Source organism: Spodoptera frugiperda, chromosome 25 (genome assembly GCF_023101765.2).
Source record: "Spodoptera frugiperda isolate SF20-4 chromosome 25, AGI-APGP_CSIRO_Sfru_2.0, whole genome shotgun sequence".
NCBI lineage: Eukaryota > Metazoa > Arthropoda > Insecta > Lepidoptera > Noctuidae > Spodoptera > Spodoptera frugiperda.
This window is the reverse complement of record NC_064236.1, coordinates 1,760,417-1,775,308: the sequence shown is the minus strand read 5'-3', so window position 1 is coordinate 1,775,308 and position 14,892 is coordinate 1,760,417. Positions and strand designations below refer to the sequence as shown.

General features: G+C 34.5%; 2 protein-coding genes and 1 long non-coding RNA gene across 6 annotated transcripts in view; 2 read left to right on the top strand and 1 right to left on the bottom strand.

Moving 5' to 3' along the window:
* The window catches only part of LOC118267117 (dual specificity calcium/calmodulin-dependent 3',5'-cyclic nucleotide phosphodiesterase 1A), a 125,318-nt gene extending 119,484 nt beyond the window's left edge, over positions 1-5,834 (top strand). For 2 of the 4 annotated variants that reach the window (XM_035580943.2, XM_035580919.2), the window contains 2 exons: positions 115-417; positions 762-5,834. In XM_035580943.2, the coding sequence (XP_035436836.2) occupies positions 115-417; positions 762-778 (320 nt within the window). In that variant the 3' untranslated portion in view covers positions 779-5,834. The remainder of the gene's footprint in view (positions 1-114; positions 418-761) is intronic. The other 2 variants (XM_035580935.2, XM_035580928.2) reach the window with 2 other exon arrangements.
* A 969-nt stretch (positions 5,835-6,803) lies between these two features.
* LOC118264467 (uncharacterized) lies at positions 6,804-10,716 on the bottom strand. Its single transcript, XR_004782677.2, has 6 exons — positions 10,532-10,716; positions 10,195-10,267; positions 9,863-9,930; positions 9,475-9,608; positions 8,844-9,144; positions 6,804-8,282 (listed from the first exon to the last, which is right to left on the bottom strand). It is a non-coding gene; the product is annotated as an uncharacterized LOC118264467 (long non-coding RNA).
* A 625-nt stretch (positions 10,717-11,341) lies between these two features.
* On the top strand, positions 11,342-12,669 carry LOC118265303 (uncharacterized). Its single transcript, XM_035578116.2, has 3 exons — positions 11,342-11,520; positions 11,937-12,138; positions 12,331-12,669. The coding sequence occupies exons 1-3, from the start codon at positions 11,486-11,488 to the stop codon at positions 12,580-12,582; spliced, it is 489 nt and encodes a 162-aa protein (XP_035434009.1). The 5' UTR covers positions 11,342-11,485; the 3' UTR covers positions 12,583-12,669.
* Positions 12,670-14,892: the final 2,223 nt, after the last annotated feature.

The window sequence follows — 14,892 nt, the reverse complement described above, 5'->3', positions numbered from 1 at the left end:
ACCTTAATTTCTTTCCACTCTTTTATTTAAATGTAATACGGCTCTGCCTTGTCTATAATATTATAAAGGTATGTATCAAACTATAACTACAGGTAATCTTTATAAATGTTACAGCGCCAAAGGAAAGGAAAACACGCGAAGTGCCAGCAGCCTTTCCTCAATACATGCACCGTACGTTCTCGGAAAAGGAGTCCTGGACGAGACGCCGAGGGTCTGCTCCGTTGCCAGTGGCGCCATCGGAACTGCGGGGGCTGGCGTCACTGGGGTCGCCGCGGCACAGCGTGAATGGGGGTCGCAGGAAACCGAACCCCATAGTGAGTTGTCAGCAGTGGCTCGCAAAAGCCACAGTCAGTATACAGGAACGCCGGCTCCAAAAGTTTCCCCGGCGGAGCTCACTTCCAGTCGAGGTGATGACAGGTGCTCAATAGCTTAGCGGCTTTTTATATTTATTTTTGCATGTCCGTTTCACGTTACTTTAGCAGGCGTAGGTATTTTTTCAATTATTGGGAACAAATATTACTTACAAGCATTAATTACTTACAATATGATTTGGTCCACCATTGTTACTCAGAGAATCAATTTAAAAGTAGAAAAGTCGCGTCCACTTGCACGCGCGACTTGTACGCACATAAACACTCATGAGTTACGTAGTTATGTTACAAGAATTAGCTGGATAGAAACACTTTGACTAAAATTCCTCTTTTAGAGCACAGTGACACGCTGCCTCGCCTCGTGTAATAACATTGATGCAATGTTTCCAGGTATTTCATCTCACTGACAACACATAGTATTCGCTTGAGCCCAGAGGGGCTCATTCACAAGATTCATTCGAGGACGATATTTCGGACCTTACATTCAACAACTATGATGCCGATGACGAGGAACTGGACGACGACAGTTCCTTCGACAATGACTATACTAGCCAATTCCACGAGAATTTAATTTTTGAGAATTCTGATGATCTAAACGATGATTTAGATGAGGATGGCGATGACGATGAGGACGACGATACGAATGAACTGATCAACCTGCCATTCGTGTCACGCCATCGTGCGTCTTCTATATAGACGATCTCTGCAGCTCTATCCGTCTTGTGTGGTTCAATCGTACATAGCAACGTGAGTGTGGCCGCAGCAGACTGTAGTCACCGGACTGTGATTTAAAGTGAAGTGTGTGAAGTTAGGAGTGTGTCGGTCACACCCCCGCGTACTGAGTGTACTCAAGTTGAACTTATTAACCCACAGATGGCGCTAAACTACTGAATATATTTGTAAGCATTGTCTATACGCTTAGTAGTTATAATATCTTGGACATAAAAAAGAATACGAATTACATATATAAAAAAATAGTTTTAATAATTTTACAAAATATCTATAGAGTAAGTGAAAAATATCTTAAAAATACAATTTTAAATGTTCTAATAATATTGTTAAGAAATTGATAATTTCCCCTTCCATTGCGCCTTTCAATCAACATTATAAATATACGACTAAACAATTCGCGCAATGGAAAGTGAACATTTCAAATAGATGTCTCATAGCTCAAATACGGTATTCGTAACATTTCATCTTAGATTTGTTGCAGTTATTGTAATAGATAGATATTGTAAATAGAATCAGATCACTTTTACTTTAAGTGTTATTTGAAGTAGCTACATTTGGTTCTTTATGCCACCGAATGCAGAATACCCAATCATAACTACATATACTATCGCTGTCCCATGCTATGTATGTCTAAATACGAACATTGTTTTGCAAACCCGCAGTACAAATAATTTCTATAGAATAATATTGTTATTTTTAAAACATAGTTGTATAATAGATAGATTTCGATATGGTAATCGTCTCATAGCTTAATTTAAACTACTATCTTGCTTTAAATTATAACAGAATTTATGTTTCGCCTAATTTATAAAAGTACACACATTATTATTGTTATTATACCAAAAATATAATTATCCTATTTTATGAAATGATTGGGAATATAAATCTTATATTTGAAGGATTAGAGTCTCATTAACAATAACTTTTATTATTTCAAAAGTTATATAGTCATAGTATTTAAGTACTTAGTAGTTTTTAAGATGGAAATGAAAAGTGGTAGTCGCTCTTTTTGGGCGTGACACGCGCGGGAGTCGGGGGTAGTGTGGATAGCAAATGTTCAGTATTATAAGGAGACGGCGTTGGATTCGTTTCTGGTGGTCACAATCTATGTAGCTAGTGTCAGATCCTCCAGGGGCCTTAGTCTGCTATTACAATTGTGTTACAATAGTCAATCATTGAGCAATGCAAGAGGGATGGAGTTATACAACCTACATAGCTGCGTCCCTCTTGCACTGCTCAGTGATCGACCATTCTGACACAATTGTAATAGCAGACTAAGGCCCCAGCTTGCAGTTAGTCAATACACTATACTTAGTAACATTGCAAAATGCTTCATGTAAATTGTTCTATGTTTGATCCTTGATCATCAGAAACGGGGCGTGGTGTGGACAATTCGTGAAATATATTTTATTACTAAAGTATTCGATACTTTTATTACTTATGTACGTTGATTTGTATATTATGTTACTTTAAAGATATTATTGTTAAGTCAGATTTAGGTTAAATTCGACGGTGAATTTTATTTGTTCGGAATTATTTTTAGAAAATATATTTTTTGTGTATAGTTCTATTTGTTCCAAAGATCTTTCATGGTTGTCCACGTGTAATTTGGCGCAGAAGCGTGTGCTGTCACAAATCGGGCCTGTAAGTGAGCGTTACAGATTTATAATAGATTGTAAAATATTTGAACAACAGCAGATTACAACATATGTTATGTTGAAACAGTGTCATAATTATTTCAGTAAATTGATTGATGTTTGTGTGTAGCGGCAGGCCCGTACATCTTGTGGTCGCTAGAGGTCGTGGTATATGCGTGATTTAATATTTATTTTGCTAATATTCAATTGGAGGCAGACACGAGCGAGCTTATTATCAACAAACTATAAACAAGCAGTAATGCAGCGATGCTACGTTGCACTGCAAGATTATATATTCGTACTATAGGAGCAGGCATTATAAGGTATGCTAGGAAAATGAGCCTAGGGTTAGAGGTTGAAGGTACGAATTAAGATCAGAGGACTCTGTACATATTTCAGAGCTTAGCTCGCGAAGGATAGTTTTTTTTATTATTATTGTCTTTTGGATGATTTGGACGATATAAGGACTTGATCATCACAGTACACACATACGTGTGTGTCAGTAAATCATCAAGGAATGTTCCTTTATGTTTCTGTAGTAGACCTCTAGTGTATAAAGGCGATGTAGTTCCATTGTACATGTTAAATGACGTTTCGCTAAATGTTAATCTGTTAATTTATTACGTGGTTATTGTCCCGGGTAGATGTATCGATGGAGTGGTGCGTTCTACGTGCAATGTGGAGAAGCCAGGATCCAACTGTGAAATGACGAAATACGATCATACTTAATGTGTAGTTTTAGTGGCCATATGAGATCCTACATTAATTCTTTCGTCATTTCATGTACATGTTAGGTGTTAAGATGTGTTAGCGTTACATACGAGTTGGTCTTATTTCGTTCAATAGTTACTGCCACGCCCGCTGTGACACGTCTGTCTGTCGTATCTATAATAATATGTAATATGTATTATGGAGCATAATATTAGGCAGAGTACCTACAAACATAAGTACAACAATGGTAGTTAAAACTTTTAATAAAAACATGACACGTGTAATATATAAATAATTGTGTACCTAGGTAATAATTCGTAATGATCGGCTGCCCTCGTCACTGAGGAGCATATTTCACATTGTTCCACATTTCTTAAATTAAGTAGTAGTTAGAATATGTCCGTAACGAGTCGACAGCGGGGACATGCTTCTGGTCTTGTTTCTCAATGGTTCTGTAGCTAAACTGTGTAAATAGATTGAAAGTATGTGCTCAATAATAACTTCACTAGTATTATCCTGGGGGGATTTTCCTTGGAATTTTGGTTGCACAACACTATCTACTATATGTAATATAAGGACATGATAATATATATTGCCCCGAGTCTGCTGTGTAAGCGGCTGTAGGTAACTTGTAACTAGTCTTGTATTTCTCGTTGATGTCGGGCGGACGCCTGTATAATATGTGTATAGTAGTGGCCATCGAGGTCTGCCGCGGCGCCTGGTAAGGGCGACCCATTGCCTATCTCTCACAGTTCTGTCTCAAATTTGGTGTTTAGATAATTTAAAAAATGAGAAGGTTACCGTTTTTCTTTCACCAATGGCCTAATGGGGGGAAAAACAAAATTTTGACATTAGTGCCATCTGGTGAGGAAAAATACAGTAGCCCCCATTGTATCGAGTTATACAGCTACGGCTATGACGTCACAATATCTTAGTTAATAATGTTTTAAAGTTATCTGATGTATGTACAATAGATGAATGTCCTGTTTCCCTTTAGGCCGGTGTCGTGGACCTGCTTTACCCGACCCTCGACAGGTTTATAGTTCAACCACAGTAATCAGCTGCTCATTATATTTATAAAAAAGGAAATGAGTTTGTTAGTCCTCATAAAACTCAAGAAATTGGATGTTGGAATGTCAAGTCTTGAATATGAAGTTTGGAAACATGAGAGAAGTTTTAAAATTGAGGTAATAAGAATGAAAATTGAGGGTATACACAGATTTATTGCTCTGTCGTGAAATTCCGAACAATAACAACAGTTGTACAAGTTGCATTCTGTGGTCTAATTATAAACAAATTATATATATTTCTTCACTGTAAAGTAGGGTTCCATTAGGCGACAATATCTTGTATGTAGCGTATACAATATCAAATACATCACAATATTATTATAATAATCACAAATATATGTATTTAAGTGTGATGTTAGTAGTAAACTTCTCAATTGTGATGTTTCTTGTATCTTTTACAAAATAATATATCGTAATGTTAGCGAGTAAACGTTTTTTAGTATTATAAATAACAAAAAAATGTAAAAGTAGGTGTCAATATGTCAGTAGTCACAATTATAATAATTATCCTGTCTTACTTATTAGTCGCGTTCGCTGGAAACCCTGCTTTATGCTGTCTCTGTCTTGTATTAAGACGTAATTTGTTCCCACGATAATTTCGAATGTAGCTCAATATTACATGTTTATGCATATATGTATAATATTATACTAACACAAATAATTAAGTAGACAAATAATTTTAATTTTTGCTGACTTGTTTAGCACGTCAGTATACTACAGCAGCACCCAATGATAGCGTTTGGCTAAATAGTATTAACAACAACATTAACGATGCACAATACGCTGCGCAAACAAATGTAACAATCTTAAGTTAAAACTATATTTTCAAATATGGATGTTGTACTTAAAAATGTTTTCGAAATAAATGTTTTTTTTTTTTAATTTGTTTTCTTTTTATTTTCTTCTTTTCTTTATCTCATTTATAGCTTGCTAAAAATGAGCTTTAAATTTTATAAAACAGTTATGGAAAGCAGGAGTAAGCCTTTTCGAATTTACAACTTTTACAATATATATGTGTAAGGGAAGAGTAACTAACGACTTGTATTGTAGGTACGATTGAAAACATAATGAAGACTGTGAAATTAATTTGATATTAATATTCGGTAGAAGGTACCTGTATGTATGAGGTATATATATATATGTATATCTATCTATATAATATGTATGTATGTAATGGAAAATTGGTAGCGTTTCAGTACTATACTGTTGTAACTCTGTGTACTATCACTAAACCTAATATTTTGTCGAGGTTCGATGTATACCTACTAAATGTGACCTACCCTTTTATGTGAAATAAAATTCTATGTGACAGATCATTGTGTTTTTTTCTGCACCCCTTTACCAAAAATATTATTAAAGTAGGTACCTAAATAATTCTGCTACTGACGGCTAAGAACAAGCTTATCCCGAAACTGCGGACTACCTAGTGGGTTTAGCGGAGCTGGTTTTTAGTCAGTAAGAGATGAGTAAGAGCCTGACACCATAGGCTGACTCTCCCCCGCCTCGCACAAGGCTAGAGAAGACATAGGATGATTTTCCCCTCTTAAAAAAGGGCCTATATCCTAATCTTAATATTTTTTACATGTCCTTTTTTCCCGGCGTGTTTACTAAAAGTTTACATACTAAGAAATAGAGTCTTTCAAATGATATACATATGCACACTGCTGGTTCAACGTCCAATGCGCCCATTATCCTGAAAACTATGATATTTCTTGATAGGTAGATATTGGAGACAGCACTAGTCTGTGTTGACCTGATCTCGCGCCACTGCATTACACCAAGCCACATGGTAAGCGTGCGGTAGCCATAAGACACGAAATATCTAAATTATAATAGCCCTAAAGTTTTTGAACTTTAAAAAATACAACTCATCATCAACTCCATGGTTAGGTCGGTAGCTTGGAAATCGGCTCCCGCACATCAAGTGGGTTCGATTCCCGCAAGGACCTTCCGGACTCGGAGTGTAATCCAAAAATTGTTGTTCCGAGTCCGGATGTCATGTATGTGAAATTGTATGACATAAGACAAAATAACAGGTAGGCCAAAATAAAAAATAAAGGTTATTTATATAGATTAACCTACTTCTAAATAGAATCATAGTCAAGAATGTTCGAAGAATAGTTAGAGATTAATGATGAAGCACTCGTATTTGCTATCAGTAAACACTTACGCTTTCGCTGATCAACGTAGATATGGATACTGCTAGCAAATTACCATAGTCGCAAAAAAATGTGGGATCCTACTATTAATTAAGTGTTAAAAATAAAAGAAAGAGCAATAAATAATAATATACATTCAAATTATTTATTTACATTCCTTAAAACCTGTACATACGAGTATTGTAGATATTCATTATGCGCTTTAAAAGTCAAAGTCAAATAATTTTATTTCAAATAGACCGAGAAGGCACTTTTGTACGGTAAGGCAAATATTACAATACAAAAAAAAACAAATACATAAGTCTGTCTGTCGGTCCGTCCTCTAGTGAAGCTATTTGCTAGTTCCAAAATGTAGATTCCTGTGGTCAATTGATCTACAAAACAGACATTAAAATAAATCTTTGCTCTCTTATCTTGCCAAAAATATTTTCAAGTGAGTATTGATAATTGGCAAATTAAATAGGCATAGGGCCTATTATAGCTTAAAATACTTTAAATCATATTTTTAAAAAAAGCATGTTGGATATCCTCTAAGCAAAACTATATAGAGTTGTAATACAACCATCTACAGAGGGAACTGCATCATATGGTACTCTTTTTTTTTAATTATTCTAACTCTTACTGTCTGAAGGCACAAATGTTATAATTTTTAACCTCTTCAACGGTTATTTTAGTAGCTTAAATTAAATAGCCAATAGGTAGAGACGCCACCAACAGCTAAAGTTATTTACAAATTATAAAATAAATAATACTTATTGAAAATGTCCTATCACTAAAGTAAAGGATCTCTAAAGTGAAAATTAAAAAGAATGTTGTTAGAGTTAAAGATGTAGATTATTATTGTTTTTGGAGCGAGCGCCTAGCCTAGCGCCGACACTGACGGACAGACTGACGGACAATTCAATTTGACGTTTCAAAAGTGCCTAATTTAGGATTATAAAGGATCTCTAAAGTCAAAATTTAAAAAAATGTTGTTAGAGTTAAAGATGTAGATTATTATTGTTTTTGGAACGAGCGCCTAGCTTCACTGACGGACAATTCAATTTGACGTTTCAAAAGTGCCTAATTTAGGATTAATTGAAATAAATGCTTTGACTTTGACTTTGTTTTCAGTTTTTATCTTTTTATTATTTTATAACAAGGACTTAATAATGTCAGTATTATTTTATTTGATTGAGTTGAAATTTTAAGATTAATACGGTATGTCCTGTAGTCATACAGACTTAGTTATAAGTGTGTGTAATTTATTTGTTTAAATTGTTTAATGAGCGCTACTCGCCAACAAACGTTACAGTTTGGCGAGTCTAGATTGAAGTCCACAATGGATGTAAAAAAAAAATTACATATAAACTAACGAAAATGTGTTTCACGCAGTATTTTGAATAAGCTTGGCGTCAAGGTAGAAGAAGCAACCTTTAAAATTGCTGGCGTCATTGCGCCAAAATTCTAAGTGTTTTGAATTCGGCGTATCCGGTCGCTTCAGCTTCCCTTTTTTTGGTGTTTAGTCTTGCTCCTTTGACGCTATTGAATAATCAATAAATTCCATGGTGTCACCTGTAGTTTTTATTGTTAAATTTACTTGTCCATCGCCAATGGTAGAGTCTGAAAACAGGTGATGAAACTTTATTGTTGCTGTAATAAGTTATTCAACATTTGGGCATAAAATCTTCTTTCAATCATTAATATCAAAGTATTTAAATTTCAACAATAATTTATTTGTGGCCAATATTTTCTCTGTCGATTAGCAAATTTTATAGGTGTATGTAGAGAAAAATACAAAACTTAGGTGGGTACTTAAAACTGTAGATATTGGTAAAACGTGGTTAATAGCACAACTGGGGTGAGTAGACACAATATTAAACAGGATTTTTATTGTTCATGTCTTTTTCCATTTTTGATAGATAAACCTAACAAAAGCTCAAGACCGAAAGAGATGGTAGAAAATGAAGAAGCTCTACACCCTAGCGGAAGAAAAAGGCTGGAGAAGAAGAAAAGGAAACCTTTTTTTTATGGAATAGGTAGAAGTTTTTAAGAAATTAAATACTTTCGTATTAAATACAATACATTTTACTACATTTTTTTCTCAAAAAAACTTTTTATTATTGTATCTATTCACCTCAGCATCAATAGTATAAATGCCAAGCTGTTTTTTGAAGAACTTACCAAAAAAATTATGCAGTTTATTTTAGTATGGGGCTTCTTTGCACATTGAGTACTTGTGCAGCAAACATGTTCTTTAATTTTTTTTTATTTTGACTGGTATTGAATGGTTGTCTGTAGTTCTTTATTCATCCTGCTGTGTCTCAGAGTACAATCAGCCTTATAAAGAGTGAGCATATCATCCCATATCACAATTAACCATTAAAAAACTTGTTTTGTTTAATAAATTGTTTCTCAACCCTTTCAGCCAGTGCACAGCATCAAACACCATATTTAACCAATATCCGGACTTCAATTGCTCCACCTGAAAATATTAAAATAATTACAATACATTAATTTGTTTCATTATTTTGATCACTTTTCTTTAACTTTGTGTTAATCTTTCAGATTTATTGTCGGTTCCATGAAGCAAGTATAAAGAGGAGATGGCATAATATGATTGTGCACTGTGACAAAACAAATCGGCCCTGCCCAATGATATTATAAATAAAAAAGGTGTAGATAGGTTATAAACACTCAAAAAGTGACACATTAAAATGTGGACATTTGGCAATGTGTTTGTAGTATGGGACTGCATGTTGGAAAATTTCAATATCTTCATGCATACTTTTTAAAGCACATTTAAATGTAATACCTTGGTCACAACACAAACAAGTTTTTAAATTTTCTTGCAACTTCTTTCAACTTTGGCAGTAGAAGTTGTAACCTCAACTAAAGATTTTGTGGCAATCGTCTTTCAGACATTTCTTCTTGATATTGTTGCTATTTCTGAAATCGGCCATATAATAAACATTAATAAAAGGTATTACAAAACAGCATTTTAACTACTAACAGCATAAACTAAGACCAACTGATAAATAAACAAATGTGCAAAATATCCATAGTTACATTAGATATCCAAAAGGTGAATAGAATTCAAGGGGTGAATTAATGTTGGGCAAATGCTGTGAAATGTTTGAATTCTATTCACCTAGCTTTACTGTAGATAATATGGTTACATTGCCTACTTGGGTTTTAGTTACCTCTGGTGTCTGCAAAACTTGATCAGAACTTGTGGTGTCTTTGAGTTCCACATCATTAGGGCCATATCCTGAAAATTAATTAATATTGTTATTTTACTATCAATTAATTATTAGTTTTATTTAAGAACCAGCTTCTGTCTATAACTTTCTCACTAGAATATTAACTTTTTCGGCATAGAATACAGATTTCTTTTTGTCAAAATAAAATATAGTCTAGTCTTGCCCATGCCTATTAGCTCTACAACTGTAAAGTTTCATTCAAATTTGTCCATTACTTCCGGAGATTAGCCTGGGAAAAAAATTGTTTATATAAAAAAATTATGATTACAAACCTTGATTGAGCCATTGCTTCATTTGCTGCACTTTCTGGTGCATTGGACAAGTAGTAGTTATACTCTTCATCAACTGAAAATATACAATATAGTTTCTTAGTTATGTTATCACATCTAAGAGAAAAAACATTATTATATGTATTTGATGACAGAGTTATTACAACTCTCAAATTAAATTTCATTTAGTCTCGTTCTACGGTAAACGGTAAACGTTCTACGGTAAACACTTACAAATAATTAGATAAAATTATATTATAATGATTTAATTATGTTTTGATTTAAATAGGTAATCATCAGGTAAACAAACACAGATACTTTCTAACACTTCAATACCAACCTTCAATGTGTGAATAGCTAGAACAGCGTGGTACCCATGTGCAGATTATTGGGATCACTTGAATAGTCACTTACTGAAACGAAACAAACACTGTTTTTAAAACAAACCTCGAAAAACAGCTAACCAAGAATTTGTTTAAAAAGTTCAACAGACAGCTGTCAGTGAAACAACATCTGTCAATGTCACACTTTATGGTCACGGCATGTGTTTTTTTATACAATTATACCAAAGAGTATAATAAGTATAAGGGAAGTGTACGTGTTTTATGGTTCAACGTGTCTCGCATGTCGACATCATAATTATGTCGAGCTATTTAGTGAAGAAAGAGAGATGAATCGAAAGAACTACTAAATCAATATTAATCGACGTCTTACTCTTAGCGAAGTTTGATTCCAATGTCAGAACCATATCACAGTCATTGTAGTCGTCATTATAGAGCAGAAAATAACACGAAATTGATAAAAATTCCTTATCACGACATGAAAGTTTAATTAGTATTTGTTTAGCTCCTATGGCGACAACAATAAAATATAATGTACCCGACCCGTAAGAGTAGGTCTCTGGATAAAACTACTGTCGTGTTGCTTTGTTTGCACCTCTACCTATAACCATAGCCCAATTTACGCTTGCGGATTCGCCGCACCTGGTACACTTCGACCTTTCGCTATATTTGTGATTCAGGCTCGCTCCGTTTGATGAAAAAAAACTCTATGAAGTCTTATTAGGTCCTTGATTATTAGTCAAAAAAGGATTCAACAAGATTAAAACAATCCTGTCCATTGATATTAAAAAAAATGACAATAAATGCCATCAATTTTTGCCAGCAATCAATAAAAAATATTACATTTTAAACGGTAGTCAGTAAAAATAAGAAAAATTTTAGTAATAAATCTGAAATAATAAAATACTTTTAAATCAATCAATTTTATAATAAAAATTGCTTAAGTAATCACGATGACTGAAAAACAATTGTCTAAACTAGCAGACATGTAAGTATTTCGTCATGATTTTATTTAGTGACCTATATAAGTACCTTTTTTGATGGTGGAAAATTATCCAATGACTTCTTTCACCTTGAGCGAGGTGAGAGGGAGTGCCAGGCTCTTACTGACAAAAAAACCATCCCGTTCCAAATCCTGCTTTTCAAGCCGGAGCCCCCGTAAACTCGTTAAGTAGTTCGCAGCTCCGGATCAGGCATCAGCCCTACTGGCTATTTGAGCCGTACGCACGGTTCTGGTCGGGCGGCGACAGTGGTACCCTTGCTCACCGTCCACAAAACCTATACGTACCTGCATTACTTTTCTTTAACCCTTTTCTAACTTCCAAATAAAATGGAAAGAATTAAATTTAAATCAAATTGTAAAAATGAAATCGATAGCGAACAAGAGATATTTTTAATTTTTAGACCACTAGCACAACCGGGATTCGACGCTTTGAACATGTCAGCCCCTTTCATCGTTCAGATGAACAATGAGGGAAAATGGGAAAGCAAGACACCAGAAAATCTGGACGAGGAACGCCTTAAAGCTATTGTTCAACATTTAGTTAATTCCAAGGCAATATCTGCGGCACAGAGTTACTGCTGTCAGTGTGCTGCAGAAAATCAGGTAAAAACTTGGTATCCTGTCAATAGTAATGTATCGGTATAATCAGTAAAACGAGACTATGAAATAAAATACGCAGTAATTGGTACTAAATTATATATACACAGGTAATTAGTAAGTGTTTAGTGGTAAACTCAAAACATTGCCCCATTTGCTTTAAATCTCGTAATTTTACGTTTTCTACTTTGATTACAGTTGCCAAAAATGCGACCCCAGTATGTGCCTGTAGTTATGATGCCAATTTTTCCAAGTAACCAATGTCCTTTTGATATGGAGAGCGAAGTAAAGAAAATGTCTGATGCCGATAAGCCAAAGACTAAACCTACTAAAAAAGCAAAAGCTATAGAATCAAAAGACGGAAAAGAGAAGGATCGCGCTGCGAAACCAAAGAAGCGAGGCTTTGTTATGCAGCGGCTTACAGACTTCGATTTACTGTCCCAATGGTGAAACATAGTATTGTGAGAAATGTAAAAGTTATGTAAATGTAAACTACTGTTTTCAATAATAAGTAATAAATTAATTTGATTAAATTTATTGATGTGTTTTTTTCACTACAATAACGGTTAGTGATAAGCTTGTATATCGTCGCGTATCGCATGCGGGTCGTGTCAGCGGCATTGCAGTCGGGAGACTACATACGCATGTACGGTACATACGTGCATAAATTCTCTGTAAAAAATGGAAACTTACAAAGACTCTGCTGATCATCTGTCTTTGACCAAGCTAGAAATCTATTATGGTGCTCCCACACAGCAGTTATATAACGTTATACAACATTGTGTAACATTTATAACAGCATGTAACATACTCTACAACCTCTGTTTTTGTTTAAACACAAATGTTATTGTTACACATTGTTGTATAACGTTATATAACCGCTTGTGTGGGAGCACCATTAAATATAAAATAATAAGTTATAATACGAAAAATGTACGTTTATCTTACAAACATATATTCTATTTACCCAAATTCTGGGTTATGAAAATGGTTATTAACTTGCAACACCGATGCAAAATAATTGTATTTGAGAAGATAATCAAAATATACTGCTTGCTAATTTGTAATAAGTGATCCCCTGACTTTTTTATAGCCACGTTGGTTTTTACAGCTTTTTACCACACACGACATCTTTTATATAATTTTAAACTCAATGTCTTTGTAGTAGGAATCACACACTACAAGCTACACACAATAAAATTCAAGTGTACTTGAGTGTAGTCTAACCCTAATCCTGGTGCGCCAAGACCACGAACAAAATACAGGGTGACTTTGAATTCGACGTATTCCTCTCGGGAGGTGATAATACAACTAATTTCCTACAAAATTAGCCCTGAGGTCCTTGGGCGGAAAGTGGCTAGTTTCTGAGATATTCAACATTTTTGGTTTTGGTAAAAAAATCCCGAATTGATTACAAAAACATCAATAAATAAAAAAATACTGGTTGGATTTTAGTAGTTTTAGTTTTAATCAGTTGCCAATAGATCAGTTATCATTTATAAATACTAATAATGGCACAAATATCATTCGTTTTAAAATAGCAAGTAATTTCCTATCAAATTTTGTTTTGTGTCACTAATTTGGTCGATAGAAAACTGGATTTATTTCAAAAAAAATATATGACACTAAGCGTACAAACTATTAGAAAAACTTCCTTGGTTTATTAGCTATCCAGAAACATAAAATTATTGACAACATTCTCAAAAATAAATGAATTAATTGATGATAAGTAGAGTGTAAAGAGAAAAGGGCAATTTCAAAAACATCTTTATTTGCAAAAAAAATGTTCAAAGTAACCTTCCCTACGATGAATACATAGCCGAACACGCTTCCTTATCTCTATGACGGTCACTCTTGGACCGAATATGCGTCTAATTTCGTCATTATCTTCAAATACGTTTTGGAGAAGAATTTCGATACACGGCCTATTCCGTCTGTATAAACAAGGGACTTCATGTAAAAATCAACCGGCGTTAGGTTCTGGTCATTGTGCATGCCATGTAGTCATGTAGTGGGACCGCCCTGTCAATCCAACGCCTGAAAACCGATGTATCCAACCACTGCCGCACAGTAGTTCGATAGTGCACTAAACAATCGTCGTGTTCGAATAAACTCATAATCTTGTTTCTAAATTCAAATTTAAAAGCTCATTCCTTAAAAAATAATTGTAATTCTCACCATTTAAATTATTGGGTAAAAAGGAGAGCCCAATCAAGTCATTATTAATGATACCTATCCAAACATTTGAATCAAAACCGTATCTGTGGACCTGTTGGTTTTGCTTTTTTAGATTTCGTTTACTTTTTGGGGCTAATAATGGATATTGTGATAGTTTGATCAGAGCACTATCGATCTACTGTGCGGCAATGGTAGGATGTCTCGGTTCCCACGTGTTATATGGACAGGGCGGTCCCACTACATGACTACATGGCATGCACAATGACCAGAACCTAACGCCGGTTGATTTTTACATGAAGACCCTTGTTTATACAGACGGAATAGGCCGTGTATCGAAATTCTTCTCCAAAACGTATTTGAAGATAATGACGAAATTAGACGCATATTCGGTCCAAAAGTGACCGTCATAGAGATAAGGAAGCGTGTTCGGCTATGTATTCATCGTAGGGAAGGTTACTTTGAACATTTTTTTTGCAAATAAAGATGTTTTTGAAATTGCCCTTTTCTCTTTACACTCTACTTATCATCAATTAATTCATTTATTTTTGAGAATGTTGTCAATAATTTTATGTTTCTGGATAG

What these genes read in the sequence shown, in the direction of transcription:
- LOC118265303 (XM_035578116.2), top strand. Translation starts at nt 11,486, where the DNA reads ATGACTGAAAAACAATTGTCTAAACTAGCAGACAT. An exon ending in TTGTCTAAACTAGCAGACAT is followed by an intron (nt 11,521 to 11,936) that starts GTAAGTATTTCG and finishes TTTAATTTTTAG; the next exon opens with ACCACTAGCACAACCGGGAT. An exon ending in AGTGTGCTGCAGAAAATCAG is followed by an intron (nt 12,139 to 12,330) that starts GTAAAAACTTGG and finishes CTTTGATTACAG; the next exon opens with TTGCCAAAAATGCGACCCCA.